This window comes from Gopherus evgoodei, chromosome 8 (assembly GCF_007399415.2).
Source record: "Gopherus evgoodei ecotype Sinaloan lineage chromosome 8, rGopEvg1_v1.p, whole genome shotgun sequence".
NCBI classification, from domain to species: domain Eukaryota; kingdom Metazoa; phylum Chordata; order Testudines; family Testudinidae; genus Gopherus; species Gopherus evgoodei.
Genome location: NC_044329.1, coordinates 101,313,857 through 101,332,162, shown reverse-complemented (window position 1 = coordinate 101,332,162; position 18,306 = coordinate 101,313,857). Strand labels below are relative to the sequence as shown.

At 42.8% G+C, this 18,306-nt stretch overlaps 1 protein-coding gene across 1 annotated transcript; it reads left to right on the top strand.

The window, feature by feature from the left end:
* Window positions 1–1,812: 1,812 nt before the first annotated feature.
* On the top strand, window positions 1,813–7,787 carry LOC115656791 (doublesex- and mab-3-related transcription factor 2-like). Its single transcript, XM_030573940.1, has 3 exons — window positions 1,813–2,145; window positions 3,969–4,074; window positions 6,449–7,787. Exons 1-3 carry the CDS (start codon window positions 1,813–1,815, stop codon window positions 7,201–7,203), a joined length of 1,194 nt encoding a protein of 397 aa, XP_030429800.1. The 3' UTR covers window positions 7,204–7,787.
* Window positions 7,788–18,306: the final 10,519 nt, after the last annotated feature.

Below are 18,306 nucleotides of genomic sequence, written 5' to 3'. Positions count from 1 at the left end.
ATTCAGACAGCCGTGAAAGTCCATCTTGAAATTTTAGCAGATCTTTCTCGTGCAGGGTATGTGACATTACAGTACTATAACCAGAAAATGCTAAGTATCCACCTTCTGAAAAATCAGACTCCCTTCAAACAGTGTTTCAAATTGGAAACCTAAAAAATTGAGGCACTCAAAATTACTAGTTAATTTTAAAAACATGGGCTATTAATTCTCAAAGCCCCCCCCTGTGATAAATGTACAATCTCCATTTGCCCATAGAAAAATGGAAGCATAGAGATTAAATGATTTGCACACCACACATGGAGACATTGTCATGCCTGGAGTTAAAATCTGGGCAACTGGCTCCCACTTCTGTGCTCATACCACACCTCTCTCACACACAGCAAAATATAACATGTAAAGGTGTGTGCGAAGCTGGATCTGGCCAGCTGAAATGTGACTGAGGAATTAAAAAGATTTAAGTCTCAGATGACAAAGTGGGAGAGATAATATCCTTTATAGAACCAATTTCTGTTGGTGAAAGAGACAAGCTTTTGATCTACACAGATCTCTTCTTCAACACTGCAAACATAAGACTTAGATGCACAGCTTGATCAATTTCAAAATATCTTTGATTCCACACACTCTCTAATCATCACCGAACATACTACATTTCAGACTCTCAGCTGGGCTGACCACAAGGCACCCTTTCATCTAGACAGATTTGTTCTGTTAGGTGGCCTGATGAAGGAGATATTTGTCAGAGAAGGGGCGGGGGAGGGAAGTTGGTTAGCATGCTCCTGCTTTGTCCAGGTTTCTAACTTTATTTACATTTTAAACAACTGTTCTGAACTTGTAGGTTCTTAATTCATCAGGGAGTTCACTATTACTCTCCAATGCCTTTTCTATAAAACTATAAAAATAGTTGATTATATTCTTGAAAAGAAGCAAGAAAGGAACAAATCAGCCTATTTTACTCAATCCTAATACTGCTGATTTATACTGTAACAGCAGGCAGGTGGTGGGTTCCAGTAGAAGCGGATGCCTAGGTTTTGGAAGACAGAGTTGGGAGCGCAGCGCTTCCTCTTTCTAGGAAGGAAAGAGCTGAATCCTGGAGCTATCAATGCACTCGGGGGAGCTAACAAAGAAGGGAAATGTGACAAAAACACCACATCACCTGTGGGTGAACACTTTTCACTCAGCCATCACTCTGTATCAGACCAATCAGTCCTCACCTTCAAAGGCAACCTGCACAACACTTTCAAAAGATGAGCCTAGGAGTTTAAATGAAAGAACCTTTGCCAGACACTAAAAATCATGGTCTGAATAGAAACACTGGAATTACCGCTTATTACAATCTATAGCCTAGAATCTAACAACACTCCCTGCCCCGTTACCTTTTCCCCTCCCCCCTATGAGTAGAATCAATGGGCCCTACTTTTGCTAAACAATTCCTTCAACTCTTGCACTGCGCAGTGACTCTGGGTTAGTTTCCCAGCCCCGAAGCAGCGCTCTGGGCAGCTCCAGAGCTTGTCCTGCTCACGGCCAGAAGCCGGTCCGCCTCAGGCAGCAGAGGGGGTGCGGGTGTCTGCCCAGGGGCCGGGCTGCACGCTCCCTGCCCCGCCGGTGCTGCCTGCCCCCCGGCTTGGAGGGGGAGGCGGCTGACGTCAAGGCCCAGCGCGGGCCCGCCGGGCCGGTTATTAAAGGCTGTGAAGGAGCGGGCGGTGCCAGCCCCAGCCCGGGGAGCAGCCGCTGCAGGAGCGGGGCCGCCGCATCCCGCTGAAGTTAGCGCCTGAGCCAGCCCGGGCTGGGGCTGGGGCTGCCGCGGGGAGCGGGATGCCGCCCGCGGAGCGGGAGAAAGGGCGGCGCAGCGGCTCCCCGGCCCGGCCGCCGCCCCAGCGCGGGGCCGGGGCCGGGGCCGGGGCCGGGGCCAGGGCAGGGACGGGCGGCAGCCGGCCGCAGCCCCCCCTCGCAGCCACGGGCCGGCGCTCGTGCCGGGTGCCCAAGTGCGCGCGCTGCAGGAACCACGGCGTGGTGTCCGGCCTGAAGGGCCACAAGCGGCTGTGCCGCTGGCGGGACTGCGCCTGCGCCGGCTGCCGCCTGCTGCTGGCGCGGCAGCGCGTGACGGCCGCGCAGGTGGCTCTGCGGAGGCAGCAGCGCGCCGGCCAGGTGAGCACGGGGAGCTCCGCGCCGCCCAGGCAGGGCTGCAGTGGCGCAGGGTAGAGTCTGAGTGCTGGGGGAGCAAATCTCCCGCCTGGTGAGAGAAATCTTCTGTTGAGAGTTGCTCTATTAAAGACACAGGAGAGCTGGGTTCTGTGCCTGGCTTAGCCACGGGCCGGTGTGCCTCAGTTTCCCTATCTGTAAAATGGGGATAATGGTACTGCCCTCCTCTGTAAAGTGGTTTGTGCTCTGTGGATGAAAAGCACTAGGTAAGAGCTAGCATTACGTTTCAGTAGCTCTACCCCTGTCCCATACTTGTTTTAGTTTTGAACAGCCTTGCAGTTGGGGCCCTGGCTAATTTTAGTACATTTTAGAATGATGATAGAGGTTAACAAACATTTTATTGTATTTGCTAAATATGCCTGCAAATTTGAAAACTGGATAACTGCTCAATATATAATGCACTACTTAGGCTCCTGCCATAAATCCATATTTAGCTACCTAAATAAGTAGCCAAGTTTTCAGGTGCCAAACACCCACCAACTCCACTGACGTCAGTGGGTGTTCAGCACTGTTGATAACAGAGCCACCTATTTAGGTGCCCAAATATGGATGTCAGAACTTAACTATATTATGAAATACTTGCTCTTCTTACATAGCACTTTTTATGAGTAGGTCACAAAGGGATTTACAAAGGAGGTAAGTACCATTATCTTTCCCTTTGGCTGTTGTTCTTAAACATCTTGGTTTAGGTATTTCTTACTATGTAATTACTTTACTTAAGCTCCAAGAAGATGGAGCTCTGGGTAAAGCTCGAAAGCTTGTCTCTTACCAACAGAAATTGGTCTAATAAAAGATATTACCTCACCCACCTCGTCTCAGGGTATTTAGTATGAACCGTAGGCTCAAGACCTTTTAGTGCTGCTGTGTGTGTGCACTAACAGTACTATTTTTGTATTATTTCTGTAGAATTAAACTGCAGCCCCAAACAATTCAGGGTTGAAGTCTCAGTTCCTCTGTAACTATCCTAGTATTAAAGGACTGAGGGAAGTACCAGTAGACCAGCCTGACAAGCGTTTTCCAAAAGAATCTGCTATCCTATAGGAAAAGGAAATGTAGATTGTGATGTTCTAAACAATCTCCTGTTGGATGAAATCATGGTGCAATAGCAAGTCTGCCTTTTTTTTTTTTTTTTTGGCAGAATCCTGTTGTAATTCCTCAGTGGCGTGAAGGAAGATGGAGTAACTGACAAAAGTTATTTTCCTTTCTTAAATTGGCAACAATATGAGTGTTTATTCAGGTAGCTAGATTAAGTTTCCAAATCTCTAACAAGAATTGCATTTAACAAGGTTGAATACATACTCAATATTCACACAATAGGATGCTAACATTTTTCTTCATTTTGAGTGATGTTTTCCCCCGTCCTTCAAAATACTTTAAATATTCTTGCTATACTAACTTTAGTAGCAACTTAGTAATGAAAACATAAGCCCCCAATCAACACTTAAAATTTAGTTCAACATGGCTGTGATGCTCAGGGGTGTGAAAAATCCACACTGCTGACTGAAGTAGCTATCCCAATCTAGCCTGCTGTAGACACAGCTAGCTTGATGGAAGAATGTTTCCATCAACCTAGGTACAATCACTAGTGGTGCTGTAGTTCCTGCAGCCATGGAAAAACCCCTTCCATTGCTGTAGTCTGTGTCAGCTTTAGGGGGTGTGCAGTATAGCTAAAATGGTGTAGCCATGTCACTGTGGTGCCCATAGTATAGACATGGCCTGAAATGGATTATGTGGTTTATCTTATTTTCTCTTTCCATAACTCTGCACAGGTTAAGAAAGATGAAGATGAACATTCTCTGCTATCAACCAGTTGCAGATTAAACTATCAGCACCGTCCCAACAATACCAGCACCTGGGCCAAAAGCATACTGGCAGGTAAGGATCTGTCTATCTATGGCCTCAACTTGGCAAGATACTTATGCCTCCATTTGTGACACTGTCCATCCCAAAATAGCCTCTGTAACAGTTGGCCTTTGGAATTTCCAAGAAGGATGCTCTGTCTCAAGGTAGAGTACATCCCATATTTCAGCTGAGGAACAGATTTAAGCTAAAATTAATGTTACTAGTAAACCAAAACTAGTGCCCTGTCCAGTTTAAAGTGGATGTGTAGACAAGGCCAAAAGTGCAAAATTTTGACAGGATGGGCAATTTAACCTTTAGAACAGATTAGCAAGGGGTGTCATGGAGTCATTTGAAATCTTTAAATCAAGACTGAATGTCTCTCTAAAAAGGTATGCCCAAGTTCAACCACATTATACTAGGGCTTGATGAAGGAATTATTAGGTGACATTCTATGGCCTGTGTTATGCAGGTCAGATTAGAATATCATAATGGTCCCTTTTAGTCTTAGTGTGTGAATTGAATGGAGATTAGGCATAGAGCTGGGTGAAATTCTAAAAGAATTTTCATAGAAAAATGTGAGTTTTTTTCAGTGCCTATAACTATCCAATTGGCAGGTTGCATTGTATTTATTTGTTTTTATTCTTTTTGGAACAAGACATTTCATTTAGACTTCATTTAGGAAAAAAAGTAGAAATATTTTGTTTCAACTTTGATTTGAAATAGCATTTCCATTCAAATTTGGCTAATTAAAAAACAAACAAAAAAAACAACACACCACCAAAAAATGAGAAGACACCTGAAATGAAATGAAAAAACTTGGGGGGGGGGAATTTTGGTCAATTCAAAACAATTTGAGTTTTTGATTTAATGAAAAAAATTAAATTGTTTTGTTTTGAATTGGATTGGATTTCTTTGGGGGATTCATTCAGCCCCTGAACTGAAAAATCCATTTTCTCATTTTTACTTGGGAAGAAATTTTTCCTTTTGAGCATGTTATTCTATAACTGTCCTCTGAAGCAGATGGTTCTGGGCACTGTAAAAGACAGGATACCAGACTATACAGAGCACTGGTCTGATCCATTATGATAATTCCTGTGTTCAGGGCCGACAAGGCGGTTGGGGAAGCCGGTACAAATTACCGGGGCCCAGCGGTTCGGAAGGGAGCCTAAGGCCTGGCTTCATCGGCCCTGTTTAGCCAATCCGCCCTAGCTGGGGGGCCTGAAAATTTTTTTTCACCGGGGCCTGAACCCGCTCTCGGCAGCCCTGCCCGTGTTCCTAATATATTGGCAGTGATGGATGTAGTAGGGCCACAGGCAAGAAGCTATGATACCTGCATTGACTTGAGTGAGAATGCTCAGGCCCTATATTTGTGAAGCCCCTTGTACATTTTATAGCACTGAATAGTTATTTAGATTTTAATCATAATGCAAAAAGTATAGTTCCACTTAAACATAAAATCCTAGCCTTGCTAGTAAACTTTTTGCAAATACAGGACAAGGATCATGGACTTACGAGGAGAGGCTGAGGGAACTGGGCTTATTTAGTCTGCAGAAGAGAAGAGTGAGGGGGGATTTGATAGCCTTCAACTACCTGAAGTGGGGTTCTGAAGAGGATGGAGCTAGGCTGTTCTTAGTGGTGGCACATGACAGAACAAGAAGCAATGGTCTCAAATTGCAGTGGGGGCAGTCTAGGTTGGATATTAGGAAAAACTATTTCACTGGGAGGGTCATGAAGCACTAAAATGCGTTACCTCAGGAGGTGGTGAAATCTCTATCCATAGAGGTTTTTAAGGCCTGGCTTGACAAAGCCCTGGCTGGGATGGTTTAGTTGGTGCTGGTCCTTTTTTGAGCAGGGGGTTGGACTAGATGACCTCCTGAGGTCTCTTCCAACCCTAATCTATGATTCTATGACTGCTAATGATCAAAAATGTGTTTCTACTTTTCATTTTTGTTAGCTAGTCCAGACTAGTTAGAGGGTTAGACAGGCTATCCCTTACACGATTCATGTAAGAATGAAGTGAAACTATACATGACTGTTTTTTAAATTAATAAAACCTTTCCAATATTTCTCGGTGGCACTAAAATAATATTATCCATTTAAGATAAGTTCCTAATTTATAGGACAGCATGGTGTACCAGACAGAGCACTGGACTGGGAATCAGGAATCTAGGCAAGTTACTTTCCTGCTCTGCATTTTCCCTCTCATCCTTTGTCTGACTTTCCTGGTTAGACTGTAAACTCTTCGAGGCAGGGTTCAGGGAGGTCTGCTATGACATGTCTGCACAGCATTTAGCACAAAGGGGCCCTGATCTTAGCTAGGACCTACAGTACACTACAGTAATGTACAAATAATGGATTATGATAATGATAAAGAGTACTAAAGGAAGCTTTTCATTTGTTCTCCTAGGGTATAAACCTCCTTCACAGGAAAGCCAACTCCTCTTTTCTAACCTGAGTGAGAGAATGAGGAAACGAAGAACATTTGCAGATAAAGAGCTGGAATGCATAATGCTGGAGAGAGAACTTAGGCAGAGAGAACTAAAGGACTTCGCTGTAGCTCAAAGTCTACAAACACCAAAGGAAGACTTTTTACCAAGCACAGAAACAAACCCATTTAGGATTGGACACAGCCAGCTTTGTGACTCAACATATTTTAACCACAATTTGATAAATGTTTGGTTTCCTTTGATACATTCAAGCACAACACTTTATCAGACTAGAGATTTTTTCCTGCCAAACGTAACTACTTTTACATCAGACCAAATCGAAAGCAACCTTTTACAGAAATATACCATTACTAAGAATGCAGAAGAATATGCACAAGTGTATAAGGAGCTGGCTCAGGCCAATATTTTATCCAAAGAACTTGGCTCCTTTCAGAGCGATTTGAGATCGAAAGCAACAAAAACACAAGCAAGTTTTGAAAAAGTTAAACATTTTGTATCCAGCCAAAAGCAGGACATCGGCTCAGAAGGTGTTATCTTACAAAATGATCTTTCCATACCAGAAAAGCAGCACGTGAGCCAACATGTGAAAAATAAGTGTTCTCTGGCAAAGGAGAACCTCAGACACTTAGCTAGAGTATCCCAAGAATGCTATTCAGAAATGAAAATTAAAAATCAGAGCTTGTCATTTTCAGTGGAATCCTTGTTAAAAGTCTAAACAGATATTTAGAGCCCAGTTCTACTACTTTGGAAGTCAGTGACAAAATCTTACTGACTCAGTGTAGCAACTGTGTGCCTGATTCTCTAACCCTCTCTCATATTATGGGTAGGCCCACTGACTTGAGTCTGATCATCATGCTCCCAATGAAGTCAATGCAAAACATCCAGTCTTTAGTGGGAGTAGGTTCATGCCCCCAAATGGGACTACTTGAGTGAGTAGCAAGGGCAGGCTCGGTCTTGAAGATAGTGTTTTTCTTAACTCGCAGTCAGCACTCTGAAAGTACTCTATATAGTATTATTTTAATAGTCTGTTATTCTAACAATGTATGTTGTCTGTATGTAAAATAGTTGTAGTTTTAATTTCTTTATTTAAAATACTATCAAATATATAGAACTACTGTAGATTTTATAACTTAAACTAAACATGTATTTGGGGATGGTGGGTGATATTTTGGCTTTTTTTAAAATTACTTGTTAGTACATGTATTAATGTGCAAGACAATTAAATGGGTGTGTTTGCATACTAAATCAAAGCGAAAAGATGTCATTTTGTGGAAATGGAAAACTAGTTTATTTGAATAAAATGGGTTTAATTTGTTGACGTAAAATGATAAAGGGCACATTTTTTACACCATTGTTCAACATATTAAGGCCTCATTCAGTTGTCACATTGGTATAAACCAGGACTAATTCCAATGAAGCCTAATCTAAAGTCCACTGAAACCTTTGGAAAGACTCCCATTGATTTTTAGTGAGCTTAAACGAGCAGTGAATCAAACCCTAAAATGCATACAAAAAATAAGAGTCCAGCATTTGGTCTGTTTTCAGCATACCTAATGGAATATTCAAGCAAAAAAAATGTAATCATATTTAATATGTACACTCTGCCTTGACTGTACAAGACAGATTCTGGGCCACATCCTCAGCTGGTATGCACACAGATGAAATCTCTAAGATCCCAATAGCAGCCTAGTAGATATTCACAGGCAGAATTTGGTCCCAAACTGGAGAGGGTATGCTACAGGGGGATGTGCCCTTGGGGAGAGAAAAAGACTTGCCAGTCACTTCAAAGATCCATGCTCATGCCTCATATAGGGCCACATTATGCCATTGATTAACTAGAACTTCCACTAGCAGGTAATAGGGAGCTCTGGTTAAAAAATGACTTGTATCCAAATGGATTTTTAGGGAAGAGGATTCAAACATTACACGTGTGAGAATCTCATTCAATTAACAAGAAAACGAGCTTTTGCAGGGTAGCTTGAGGGGGAAGGTTACCCTTGTATTGACTGGGTTACTCCTGTTCTTTGCACAGTTGAGTGCATCTACATTAGAAAGATTGGTTTTCCCCTCTCCCACATCATCACTGGATCTGCGCTGCTGGTGGAGAAACAGACATGATTTTCCTGGTGAAGACAAGGACCACAAGAGCTTTGGTGTCCAGTGCTGTTTTACGTGAATTTTAAATTAAACATACAAAAATAAGTTATATAAGTGTTGATGAGAACAACATTAGGGCCAAGTTTCTTTTCCCAGTGCCTACCTGAGCAGCTTCTCTTGACACCAGGGAATCCATTGAATCCTCCCACTAATCCACACAGTGGCAATGGAGTCAATCTGCTATTCACCCTACCAAGGAGGGAAAAGGACTACAGGAATAATGTAAAAGCTGGTAGTCTAGTCCAAAGGAAAAGATCAGATGGGGTCCCTGTGGCAGTGACCTCTGTACACTCCTTGCATGAGCTCCCCAAGTTCTGCTCCCCATTTTGTGTAGTAGTGGTGGATTAATTCTATGGTAAGACCAGAGATTCTCTCTAGGGGAACAGACCCTTCCAAATGTAATGAGAAATCTTGTATTTGAACAGCAACCAGTCCCTGAGTAAAGCAGCAAAATTCAAAGGTTTATTTTGTCAAGATCTCACTCAAAGATCAGGAAGTTATCTTTTTTAACTGGATAGCTAATAGAACACAGGCCTGGTTTCTGGAATACAGTAGCAATAGTAAGAACCCAACAAAAATACGAGTGATTATATTGGATACAAATGGCCCAGTTTTACACCATCGTTCAAACACATATTATGCCACTTATAAACACACTCAAATCTGTTAACAGATTTCAGTGGTCCCCTGTCAGTCCTATCTGAAGTGCTATTGATTTCAATAGGATTTATGCACACACGGGGTTTCCAGGATTGGGCCAAAATGTTATGTTTGACTATGATGTATCTTATTAGATGCTGATAAATTTACATTTATTGGCCTCAATTCTAAGTTATTGGCCCTGATTCTAACTCTGCCAAAACTCCCATGGATATAAAGAGGATATGAACCAAATAGCTGACAGCGTTACCGTGAAAATTTTGTGGACAACTTCAATATTTGACAGCTGTCAGAGACACAGTAAGCTCTTTGGTGAGGGGCATCTCTTTGATGTGTTTATACAGTGCCTAACACAGTGGGGCCCTGAGCAATGACTGAGGTTCCTTCGTGCTGCCACAGTTTCAGTTAATATTGAAAAACAACCAACATCACCAGATGTGGATATACAGAAAATTCTGAACACATGCACAATACACAGTGAAACTCTAGCTGTAATCATAGCTTGGTTGGCAATGTGACCCAGAGCACCAATTGTTATCTCATGCAATGGAGAAGATAAGTGTGAGTAGCAGCACCCTCTGAAATAGTGTGAATCCAACGGCTCATAAATATGTGAGGCGGCCATTCCTGGGTTCAGACAAGTCATTTAGTACATCTGAAATTGAAAGCAATTCCATTTGTTTTCAAAAAGATGAGAAAATTTTGACTCCATGGTATTACAGAGTCTGGACCTTGTACTCACTTATTTGTATTATGGTAGTGCCAAGAGACTCCTATCAGGATGCAGGCTGCATAGTGGTGGGCAGTGTATACGAAAGGACAGTCCCTGCCCCCAAAAGCACACGGTTTAGATTAATAATGTCTAATCATAAGTATTCTCTTAACTTTTCATTATGATGCAGCTATGTTTGTATCCTTACAAAATGTTTTTTCAATGATAAAATATTAAATCCTGATCTTTATCATGAAAGATCCATCTAAAACATTGGAGTAAAATTCAGGATTGAAAAATTTACCCTTTATTCTTAATCTTACAAAAATCCCATTGACAGAAGACTTTCAGTTAAGGATAATAAATGTTAGCCCACCATTCTCAAAGTCACTGTTCAATTACTTAATATAGGCTGGAACCTAGATGGCTGACTAAGCAGCGTAAAAGGCACTGTTGGAGCCATGCTTTGGTTGATATACATTCAGGTTTTTTTAATTGAAGTGTTCATCCACTAAGTAAGTTTAAGTTGATTAAAAGCTGAAGAGTGTTTTATCAAATTTTCCAAGCCCATTGAATTGAGTTTAAAATGTAATCAACTTAAAACAAATAGTACAAAACATTAATCTAATATGTCAGTTTCAGGTTGACTATAAAGAAAACACTATTCTCGTGACCCATGACCTTGATGCTTATGTTACAATACAAAGTCCCCCATCATAGAAATGGAACACAAAACCTTTCACAATTCATTTCTTCCCCACTTATGCAGCTAGTGTGGGCCATATTGGAGACTGTGTGTGAGAGAGGTTTTATTTATATAGGAATTTTGTAGTGCACATCACCATAGTATTTGAGTAGTAATCTGATGAAGACTAGGATCACAATTGATAATGTATACAAGGGCATGGATCTGTAGAAATCTACAAGAATTAACCAAGTTAATGCACATAATATGCCATCTAGGCAGGAGAGAATATTTGTGGTATGTAGTAACTGGCAGTAGAGCTGCTAAAAAAAACAGGGATATCTTGCTAGGACAGATCCATAGCACTGCAGTGCATATGGTAGCATATGAAACAAGGGGCAAAGGCATTTGTAAATTTGCAGTGAGCTATTTTTTTAAACCGCTTTCAATTTGACATGGAACTCATGCACTCCTGCCCTTTGCAGATGGCACTGGTATACTTAGAAATCACTAAGGCCTCAATCCAGCAAACCAATCAATCACGTCCTTAACTCAGAAGCCCATGAGCAGTCCCATCGACTTCAAAGGGATTAGTTGTATGCTTAAATGCCTTGCTTGATCAAAACCTAAAAACCAGTAGTGTTATTGTGCACAAAGATTCCGACTTCTGCTGAGGCCATGGTACTACTACTTATATTGGCAATAATTTAGCAGCCATTTCTGCACGAAGCTATTTTTTTGGAACAGTGGTTTTCAATATGTGTTCCATGGACTCCTGGTAGGGGGACCAGACAGTAAATGTGAAAAATCTGGACAGGGGCTGGGGGGTAATAAGAAAAAGACCCCAAAATCGGGACTGTCCCTATAAAATTGGGACATTTGGTCACTCTAATTCTTAAGGGTCCATAGATTATGTCTAAGATTTCCAAAGGGGTCCACACCTTCATTCAAAATTGTTTAGGGGTCTGCAAATGAAGAGAGGTTGAAAACTCCTGTTTTGGAATAACTGAATTGCTTTCAAGGGCATTATACAGAGTAGCTGGACTTCCTTTACACTTCCCATGTTGTCGCATTCCACATCCCTCTTTGTATCTTTTGCAGAGCTTTTGAAAATCTTCTGCATGAGCCCATTTAGTGGGCAAGCTGTTGTGGCATCGTATCAGTAGTAGGTTTGCCTTTGGCTTTTGAGCCAGTTTTACTATCAGTTTCATACTCTATGCAAATTACAGGACCATAGACAATAGCACTTAATTATTTACATTCAAATATTACCTAAATTAGTGCTTGCAACACCCCTGAGAGATAGCAACTATTTTATTCCTAATTTTTGAGATGGGGAAACTGAGGCACAGAGCAGTTAGATTTGCCAGAAACCACAGAGCAAATCAATGGAAGAATAAAGACTACAGCACAGATTTCAGAAATCCTAACCCTAATCTTAATCCACTAAACAACAGTGCCTTTCAAGTTGGTACCTTCTACATAAGGATTTTTTTACACTATGCAGATAATTCAGTCTAAAAAAATACTCCAAGCATAAAACCTTCATGAAATGTCCAACTGCACACGAGTGCCTGGTGCACCCAGCATTCTCCTAGACTAATCTTCTAGTTTGCAGCTTGGTAAACACAAAAAAATGCTGAGAAATGTGTGACAAGTGGTTCAAAACCCTTGTTAGATCTCAGTCTTGGTAGCCTAGCATTTCAGTCTCCCATAGTAGTCTGGCCTAGCATGACTCTTGTAACCAACCTATAGGAACATTATTTCGTTTTTAGAAGTTTTTATTGCTGTGTTTCTAAACAATCTGAGTCTACTACTAACAAAGGTGTCATTCTCCCCAAAGATACTGGCATCGTCTAGCTTCTCTCTTGCCCTGCCCCCCAGCTGCAGCTCCCTCCACAGTCACACAGTGTCCCCTACACCTTTCCCTCAGCCAGGGCTCTCCTAGGACTAGAAGAGGTGCAATAGGCCATGGCTGAGGTGATTGCCTCTACCGTTACAAATTCCTAGGGCAGAATCCACAAACCAATGTAGGCGCTGCTACACTTAGGCCAGGTCTATGCTACAGACCCATCATCAGTTTAACTACGTTGCTCAGGGATGTGGATTTTTCACTCCCCTGAGCAACATAGGCCTGGTCTACACTACGCATTTAAACCGATTTTAGCAGTGTTAAACCGATTTAACGCTGTACCCGTCCACACAATGAGGCCCTTTATATCGATATAAAGGGCTCTTTAAATCGGTTTCTGTACTCCTCCCCAACGAGATGATTAGCGCTAAAATCAGTATTACCATATTGGATTAGGGTTAGTGCGGCCGCAAATCGATGGTATTGGCCTCCAGGCGATATCTCACAGTGCTCCACTGTGACCGCTCTGGACAGCGATCTGAACTTGGATGCAGTGGCCAGATAGACAGGAAAAGCCCCGCGAACTTTTGAATTGCATTTCCTGTTTGTCCAGCGTGGAGCTCTGATCAGCATGGGTGGCGATGCAGTCCCAATTCCAAAAAGAGTTCCAGCATGGACTGTATGGAAGATACTGGATCTGTTCTATCAGAGTTCCGTTACAGAAGACGAAATGCCAAAGCATTTGAAAAAAATCTCTAGGCTATGATACAGAGTCCACAGCAGAGTGCTGCGTGACATGCGTAACGGAAAGCCAAAGAATCAAATGGATGCTCATGGAGGGAGGGAGGGAGTACCGAGGACTCCAGCTATCCCACAGTCCCCGCAGTCTCCGAAAATCATTTGCATTCTTGGCTGAGCTCCCAATGCCTGTAGGGTCAAACACATTGTCCGGGGTGGTTCAGTGTCTATCTCGTCAATTTACACCCCCTCTCCCTCCGTGATAGAAAAGGGGAAAAAAATCATTTCTTGACTTTTTTTATAAGTCACCCTATGTCTACTGCATGCTGCTGGTAGACAGGGTGCTGCAGCAGTAAACAGTAGCATCCTCTCTCCACCCCTCCCTGGTGGCAGATGGTACAGTGCAGAAGGACTGATAGCCATCCTCGTCATGAGCCCGTGAGTGCTCCTGGCTGGCCTCAGGTGAGGCCAGCCGGGGGAGCCTGGGTAAAAATAGGAATGATTCCTGGTCATTCCTAGTAGATGGTACAGAACGGCTGGTAACCGTCCTCATCATAGCAACTGGGGGCTGAGCTCCATCAGCCCCCTCCCTTTCATGTGTAAAGAAAAGATTCTGTACTGCCTGGACTATCATAGCAGCAGGATGCTGAGCTCCTCTCCCCCACACCATTTAATGTCCTGCCTGGACTATCATAGCAGCTGGAGGCTGCCTTCCCCTTAATTTTATCTCACTAACAAGTCAATGTTTCTTATTCCTGCATTCTTTATTACTTCATCACACAAATGGGGTGGGTGAGAAACACTGCCACGGTAGCCCAGGAAGGTTGGGGGAGGAGGGAAACAATGAGTGGGGTTGTTGCAGGGGCACCCCCCCGTGAATGGCATGCAGCTCATCATTTCTGCGGGATCTGACACAGAGCGGCTGTGCTCTGGTACACTGGTTCTCTAGTACACTTGCCCCATATTCTAGGCAGGACTGACTATTTTTAGATACCATAAAGAAGGGATTGACTCAGGGAGTCATTCCCATTTTTGTCTGCATCCCCTGGCTGACCTCAGCCAGGGGCACCCGTGACAGCAGCAGACGGTACAGAACGACAGATAACCGTCATCTCATTGCCAATTTACAATGGCCCAGCAGACGGTACAGAACGACTGATAACCATCTCTGCTATCATGCAAAGGCAAATGAATGCTGTTGTGTAGCGCTGCAATACCGCATCTGTTAGCAACATCCAGTAGATATACGGTGACAGTAAAAAAAAGCTGAACAGGCTCCATGGTTGCCGTGCTATGGCGTCTCCCAGGGCAATCCAGGGAAAAAGGGCGCGAAATGATTGTCTGCCGTTGCTTTCCCAGAGGAAGGAATGACTGACGACATTTATCCAGAACCACTCGCGACAATGATTTTTGCCCCATCAGCCACTGGGATCTCAACCCAGAATTCAAAGGGGCGGGGGAGACTGCGGGAACTATGGGATAGCTATGGAATAGCTACCCACAGTGCAACGCTCCAGAAATCGACGCTAGCCTCGGACCATGGACGCACACTGCCGAATTAATGTGCTTAGTGTGGCCACGTGCACTCGACTTTATACAATCTGTTTTACAAAACCGGTTTATGTAAAATCGGAATAATCCCGTAGTGTAGACGTACCCAGAATTATACCAACGTAGCCCTCCACATAGACAGTGCTAGGTCAGCAGGAGAGCTTCTCCCATTGACACAGCTACCACCTCTCAGGGAGGTGGATTAATTATGCCAATTGGAGAAACTCTGCTGTGGGCACAGGAGCATCTTCACTAAAATGCTACAGCAGCACTGGGAATGAGTTAGGCGCCTGCCTTGCTCCCTGCTAAAAACAGCCAGAGGAGGTGTTGCTGCTGCCACACCTCCCTTATAACATGTATCTCAGGAGTTAAAGCTTTCACCTGGGATGAGGGAGACCTAGGTTCAATTCCCTGTGCTCCACACTATCTCTCCCACTTCCCTAAACTGGTTCTAATCACTGAGATATGGGATATTAGGATGTGGGGTTCCCTTAGTCTGTTGAGGCTGTTCACTGTAGATAAATAATGAAAGCATGATTGTGTCAGGGGGCACACAAGTGGGAATAACTCTGTAGTCCAGTGGTTAGGGCACCCTTCTAGGAGGTTGGAGACCTTGGGTCAAATCCTCCTGCTGCTGCAATCATTCTCTCCTTCACTCCTGGGCCTAGATTATTGGGACTGGCAGGTAAATTTAGTGCCATTCAGAAATATGGAAGTATTTGTGGGTGTCCTGCTCGTGCTTTATTGATTTTCCTTCCAGCATAACTACTTCAGGCTAAAGCTAGTGACCTTCCCTAATGCACTTTGCTTTATTGTGTAGTTTCTTGGGTGCTTTGCACTTTTTATTTACACAATAAAAAAAGAGACTAGAGGGAAAACAATGTTTCTTTATGTTAGAAGTATAGTGGCCTCATGTCAATATTTCTTTTCGCTCTATGCACTCAGACTTTATTTATTTTTTTAAACACTTTGGCTTCTTTTAAGGAGATTTAAGTTTCAGAGCAAACCCGTTACCAGCAACTTGCTCAGTTTCATATTGCACACTGGGCTGATCACATTTGTTATGTCTACCAGCTGATAGAGTTTTCTGAAAATATTTAGCCTGTAATGCAACCCTCCTAGTCTTCTGTTTTTATTGCAAACATGCAATTAATCACCCTAATTGTTCCAATTACCCAGAAGCCCAAGTTATTATGATAAAAAATAATGAAATTAGACTATAGTCAAAGTTTGAAAGTTTAAATGTTCACTTCAGTAAAGCGAAAATGAATTGAACTACTATTTATTTGTGTGGTGAGTTAGATCCTGTAATTCTTCAAGAATGCAAATGAGCAATCTGAATAATGATGAAAGTTGCCATAATGTGCACGATATTATTTGTAGATCTCAAAGTGCTTTATAAATTGTAATTGATTGTTACAGTACAACCGATAGGTAAGTGAGTATTGTCACACTAGTTCTATAGATGAATGATCTGAAGAACAAAGAGGTTAAGTAATTTGTTTTAAGTCCATACAATGAGTCAACGGCTGAGCAGTGAATGGAACCCATGCCCAGGCTTGGCTCTAATTACTAGACAACGTTACCTCTCATGTAATACTCCTGCACGAGGACGACTTGAGGAGATTAACATACATGCACACAGAAAACAACGGTTGGGCAGTATTATAGTTGTAAATCAAATCAACAAGACCAAAGAAATTGAGAGAGAAACTATTGATACCCTTGCTTCTGTTGCTATATCTATCTAGGTGTTGTAATAACCTAGAATAATATATGTAAAATATTGTTTTCCATCCTTTGTCAATGCCCAGATCTACAGCAATACTGCAATATGTCTGGTCCCATGGGGTGGTAGGTTTGGGTAAATGCTGCTTTTAATCACACCCAGTGTATTTTAGTTAGGGTTATGGAACAAAATTTCAATTCAGAAAGTGAAACCAAAACAGTTTTGTTCTTATATAAATTAAAAACACAGTTAAGAAATTCCCCCAAATAGTCCTTGTGCTAAGAGCTTGGATACTATAAATTTCCCTAATTGGCATAAATTTTCACACCTACTTAGGAAATCCTTGCACATAGGTTTTAAAATTTAAATATGGACATAATCTTGACAGTGATCCTAGTGGGTAGGTCTTTAATAGTTGTGGCATTCCACAAAGGTTGAAAACATCCCCACAATTCCAATCAGCCTTGAAGAAAATAACTGTAGTGTAAGTGCTTCTCGTTAAAAGGAAGTGACCTTTGTATGTACGAAAAAAGCAAGTAACGTGATTTTATTTTGCACCCCAGTGGCTGATCAGGATGTGTCTAGTGTTCGCTTGAAAATGGTTTGGTTTTGAAACAAGAGGGCCTGATTCTCCCCTCATATTAGTGTAATTCCATTGATTTCAATGGGTTATATTTGATCAACACAGAGGTGAGTGAGAACAGAATGTGGCCTAGAGCATAGAGCTGAGAAGTTGTTCGGGCTAATATGATGTGTGTGTCTACCTCTGGTGTATGATTATTACCATACCTCCCTGGATGTATATTTAATACTAACAACTGGTAGAAGGTTAGTGTCGTCATTAGATCTAGTAAGATAAAAAGGAGTCCTCCTAGTCAGTGGTTCTCAACTTTTCCAGACTCCTGTATCCCTGAAGCCTGCACCCTGCTGAAAGGGGCTGAAGTTGAAGGCCCACCGCCCAGCATGGAAGCATGTAACTTAGCTTCACGGGCCCCTTGTGACATGGCTGCCATCTCCTAATACCGATCCTACACTTGTGACACCTCTAAACCTGTCCTGCAACCCACTGATCTAGATGAGTGGATGTACCCCCAAGGGTACATGTACCCCTTGATGAGAACCACTGCTGTGACAATCTAGCCCTATGTCTGTATATCACCTAGCACAGGGGTGGGTAAACTATGGCCCAGGGGCCACATCCAGCCCTTCAGATGTTTTAATCTGGCCCTCGAGCTCCCGGTAAGGAGCGGGGTCCAGAGCTTGCCTTGCTCTGCACGTGCTGTGGCTCCATGCAGCTCCCAGAAGTGGCAGCATGTTTCCCCTCCAGCACCTACGTGTAGGGGAAGCCAGGGGGCTCTGCACGCTGCCCCACTCAAGTGCCACCCCCGCAGCTCCCATTGGCTGGGAACCATGAGCATCTATGGCCCGCCATACAATTTCCATACTCAGATGTGGCCTTCAGGCCAAAAAGTTTGCCCACTCCTGACCTAGCACAATGCAGACTCCACTCTGGTTGGTGCTATTTATTATATTCATGACCTACACAAGGACAAGTTGGAGTATTTTGTGTGTTTATCTTTCTGGAAGGCTGCAATGCAATACTGCTTTATTTCTTAGACTCCAAAACTCCAATATGCAAGAACCTAAACCAGAGTGAGACAAAGGAGGCTGCTATTTAAGGCGGAGAGGCACAACTCAACCTACCTTACTCAGTCTGCAAAGAGCCAGCCTAGA

Coding starts and splice junctions, on each gene's coding strand:
- LOC115656791 (XM_030573940.1), top strand. CDS start 1,813: ATGCCGCCCGCGGAGCGGGAGAAAGGGCGGCGCAGCGGCTCCCCGGCC. Junction 2,146..3,968: donor GGCAGCAGCGCGCCGGCCAG/GTGAGCACGGGG, acceptor AACTCTGCACAG/GTTAAGAAAGATGAAGATGA. Junction 4,075..6,448: donor GGCCAAAAGCATACTGGCAG/GTAAGGATCTGT, acceptor TTGTTCTCCTAG/GGTATAAACCTCCTTCACAG.